Here is a 4,621-nt window from a genome sequence, read left to right on the forward strand (position 1 = left end):
AACCGAGTTTTTTCACAAGTTGGACAATAAGAAGTGAAAAATGCGCACGGGCGCACGTGCAACAAAACAAAACTATCTATCTATCTATCGATATATCTCTCTATATGAAAACCTTTTTGAACACGGGTGTATAATATATATATATACTAAAATTATTATGCGTATTCAGTCGCTCACCGGATCAATTATTTGCCTCAGGAACGCGTGACGAAGCCCAAACGTGTGCGTGGGATTTGAAAGAGAAAATTGAAAGTGCTCTGACTCCACAAATTCGTACAGCAGGATGTAAAACAAAGGCATTCACATTCGTTGTGTGAGACAGGTTCCATCAAGCGAGACATCGAATTCCGGTTGCTATTCATGACGTCCCGGACGTCAGCGTGACTTAAATTAGCTGAGACGGCAATTTCGATGACGTACGACTTGGCTTTCTTCGAACGCGAATCATCCATACATTGGGGGTGTAGTCATGTCTTCACAGATCGTGCTCATCTCTGGTTGTTCTAGCGGCATTGGACTCGCTACCGCTGTGCATCTCGCTAAAGATGCCGAGAAACGCTTCAAGGTTTACGCCACCATGCGAAATCTGGCGAGGAAAGGACAACTGGAGAAAGAAGGGAAGGAGAAACTTGGAGACACTTTGATCATCAAACAGATGGATGTGTGCAGTGATGAATCAGTCTCGAAGGTTGTTAAAGAGGTGCTCGACGCTGAAGGGAAAATTGATGTGTTGTGTAAGTGGTTCCCGACATTGATACTTATGTCCTTTTAACAATTTTTAAGTTCCCTTTTAGTACTGTATCGAATTGTATCGACCTCGCTATAGTCTAACAAATGTTTACGAAGTGGGTGCTCGTGGACGACCGATAACGCGACAGGACTCGTAATACGGAAGGGCTGGTAGCTCTTTTCGAAAGCCCTGACTCTAACTTTTGAAAGAGCTCAAACTTAACTGAGTAATCGAAAGATGTTCTCCAGCTGACTGCTTTCTCGGCTCCTGTTGAATATTGCTGACCCGGGGTAGTGGTAATTTAATTCGCAATCGACAAAGTGGATTTTATATGGCGCGCACTAAAAACAATCACAGTAGAAGTTTCTTTGAATTCGCTTAAAAGAGACTAAAAAAATGTTTGAGCTGCAAAATTGTGACCATTTTTGTTTAGTGTTTGTGAATGTGAAACTCAACAATAAGGATTTCTGACTTTGTCAGATTGAGCTAGGACAAATAATATATGCATGACCAACCAATATGCAAAGTAGGGGTTACGAAACCACAACAGGAATATAAAGTAGGCGTTGATCACAATAGGAAAACTATTTGCAGAGCAAATAGATACCTCGGCTATTACGGCAAATGAATAAATAAAAGGTGGAAAGCGGGAGAAAAAAGGGAATCGGCGACGGAACAATTACGCATGCGTGTCAGAGCTTAACATTTTGCAATGATTCGAAGAAAGGGCCATAAAAAAGAGAGACAAGAAAAAAAAGGAGAGTAGAAACCGGGAAATTCAACATTCCCGGTCCTAATTATAATTGTTGAAAAGCTTGCCAGGTTTTCCTTCCCTTCCCTTTCAATGTTGAGGTCGAAGACGTTTATGCCCAAGCAAACACGTGAAATCAACATTAAAGAAAGCCGGAGGGTAGCAATCAGTCCATTCATGAAACGACTAAGTTTTAATATGTTATGTTTTCCGGAAGTGTTTCAACAAATTAAGACCTGGATTGCGTTTCCGGTCATAATTAAAACGTTTGGAAAGTTTTCCTTCCCTTCTCTTTCAATGGAGAACGTTTATGCCCAAGCAGACGCATGAAACCAACATTGAGGGAGGGGAGGGTAGGGAAGCAACACGTGTTTTCATGAACCGAACGGGGCTACGTTTAAGTTGTGTTTTCCGGAAACTTTAATGATTATGACCGGGATTAAAGGTGCAGCGGAAAGCGAGATATCTGGATGTCCATCATTCCCCCTCCACTCTTCTCCTCTGTTATAATGAACCAGGTGGGCCTGGTAACAAAACTAACAGTAAATAATACTTTGATGCTCAACAGTCAACAACGCTGGAATAGCATTGTTAACCATAGTGGAGTGTGTCCCAGTGGACATGGCCAAGGAATTGTTTGAAGTGAACGTCTTTGGTACCTTGCGACTAATCCAAGCTGTTCTACCAGGCATGAAAGAGAGAAGGAGCGGGTGTATAATTAACAACACCAGCCACGCTGGAATTGTTGGAATACCTTTCAATGAGATTTACTCATCTTCAAAGTTTGCAGTGGAGGGCCTCACTGAAGCAATGGCTCCAACCTTGCTTCATTTTAATATCAGGTAAAGTAAACCAAAGTTAATGTTCAAATGTTGGATAGCTCTTTTCAACTTACGAATAAATCACACTAACCAGCGGATAAGTATAAGGGAACTCAATTACACACTCTAGCTGATAGAGATCTATCCATTGGATAGCGTTATCTAACTTTTGAACAACTTGAGCAAGGACGTTAGAGGCCATAGGCAAACCATGCTATACCTGGGTATAGGTTGATATTTCTGGAATACCCTTCAATGAGCTTTAGGTGCTACTCAGTTTAATAGTTTGCAGATAAGAAACTGAACTACGGCCTAAACTGTAAGATCTGTAACATGTCCTGCCCTGGCTTACTACCTTATGGCTATTTTTGTGGCAGCCTTTTGTTTATACTGCTGCTGTTACAAAAACGAACACGGGCAAACCGTGCTAGACTGGGTCAGTTTGGTATTCTTAGAAATTGCCATTTATGAGTTGATTTTATTCTAGTTTACTGAAAGTTTATAGTTTTGCTGTAAGAGATGGCGCCAATATCGTATACATTAAATTTCCAGATCTTCAGCAATTATTGGAAGAGGCTGGGTACGATCTGAAGAATTATGTACATCATTTAAGACGGAATCCAGTGGAGAAAAACCTTGTACCAGAATAATTGAAACAATATTGCATTCGTTTTTACACGCGTACGTTTTCTTTGAATACTGAAGCGCGTGCGCTAAGCAGGCGGTGTATTCTCTTAAAATTTTTTAAGGCTAACAGCGTGCACTTAGGTTCTCATTTGACAAGAACGGTCGGTTACAAAGACTTTGAGTCCAACTAGGCAAAGTGTGTTTTCAGGCTTCTTTGGGGAATAGTTCGGCTATTTCTTCTACGCTTAACGTGTGGAATTTTTTCGCCATTTTCTACAGCTTTAACAAAATTCCTGAGCTGCGCAACCTCGTCCCCACAGCTACTCGGTTGCCGTTTTTCCTTCCTCTAACGCTTCCCAGATTCTTTTGTGGACCTACGTAGACATTCCATGAAGTAACACTGTGCATTTAATCTAAGTTGAATGCGTTGCTTAAACTAAACTATACCTTCTACAGCACGCACTACCTTTATGTAACGAAGTCCTTGGTATAACGAATGATTTTCTTTACCCCAGTAATGGTAAAACGAGGGTCCCAATGGGGTGGTGGCATTCACGGTTATCGGTTAATTTTTTTCAGTTACGGTTAACAAAAAAATTAAAAATCAATTTCTTTTGTTTCAAAGAGTTAAATATTAATAAACCTGTATTTTTTTGTATCTTTAAGCAAAATAAAGGTCTTGGGATCATCTCTGGATGAAATAAGTTATTTGATAGATCATACTTTTAAGTATTTTAAGTATTTTTCACTTCTAATACTATTTTACCCGTAGAAATGTCAACGGTTACTTTTACAAATCTAGGGAACAGTTTCTTTTACGGTTAATTTTTTTTCACCCTATTTACGACTAACGGTTAAAATTTTTCAATTTTTACGGCTATCGACTAAATTTTTGGACGTTTTACGCCTATCGGTTAACCCCATTAAGACCCTCTAAAACGTATGATAAAGAAGTTCAAAATAAAGGAACCTCGTGATAAAAGACCGCAGTTTGCGGATTTCATCACCCTTGTACATGATAGAATCGACATAGAAAAATATATCGCTATCATGACGAGTTGAATAATTCCTCTGCTTTTGTCAAAAAGTAGGCCAAATTTCTCACCTGAGTAAATTTCTGGATACCTTTAGTTAGTCAGTAAGTCTCTAAAACATATGATAAAGAAGTTCAAAATAAAGGAACCTCGTTATAGCGAAAAAATTTTTTCAGTCCCTTGCCCCCCCCCCCCCCCCCCACCCTTCCCCTTATGGAGGTTTCACTGTATTACAAGTTTATTAAAGAAGATGTAATCTCCACAACCTTATAACTTAAGCCATACACCTTTTCTTTACCCTTGGTAGGTGTTCTCTACTTGAACCAGGTCCCGTTGGAACAGAATTAGGTGGAAACATGGAAGCCTGGCACAAGAAATATGACAAGCCAACTGCTGACGAAGAGTCTTCGAAACTGCTTCAAGCCTTTTCAGGAAAGTTATGGCCAATGGCCCTTAAGGAGAACCAAGATGTCAAGGAAGTCGCAGAGATTGTGAAAACGATCGTACTTAGCGACAAGCCAAACCTACGATATCAAACAAATAAGAATTTCAGCACCGATGAAGTTAAGGCCAAACTCTCTGATCCTACTGGGAATGTTATCGTTGATTTGATGGTCAAAAAGTACTTCGATAAAGAATAGCAAAATAACTTTGAAAG

At 39.9% G+C, this 4,621-nt stretch overlaps 1 protein-coding gene across 1 annotated transcript in view; it reads left to right on the plus strand.

Moving 5' to 3' along the window:
* Positions 1-464: 464 nt before the first annotated feature.
* Positions 465-4,621, plus strand: part of LOC138023829 (retinol dehydrogenase 8-like) — a 4,267-nt gene continuing 110 nt past the window's right edge. The window contains exons 1-3 of the mRNA XM_068870916.1: positions 465-734; positions 2,050-2,323; positions 4,271-4,621. The exon at positions 4,271-4,621 is cut by the window's right edge and continues 110 nt beyond it. Coding sequence (XP_068727017.1) covers positions 470-734; positions 2,050-2,323; positions 4,271-4,604 — 873 coding nt within the window. The 5' untranslated portion in view covers positions 465-469 and the 3' untranslated portion in view covers positions 4,605-4,621. The remainder of the gene's footprint in view (positions 735-2,049; positions 2,324-4,270) is intronic.

The sequence above is a fragment of the Montipora capricornis genome, chromosome 11, assembly GCF_036669925.1.
Source record: "Montipora capricornis isolate CH-2021 chromosome 11, ASM3666992v2, whole genome shotgun sequence".
NCBI classification, from domain to species: Eukaryota; Metazoa; Cnidaria; class Anthozoa; order Scleractinia; family Acroporidae; genus Montipora; species Montipora capricornis.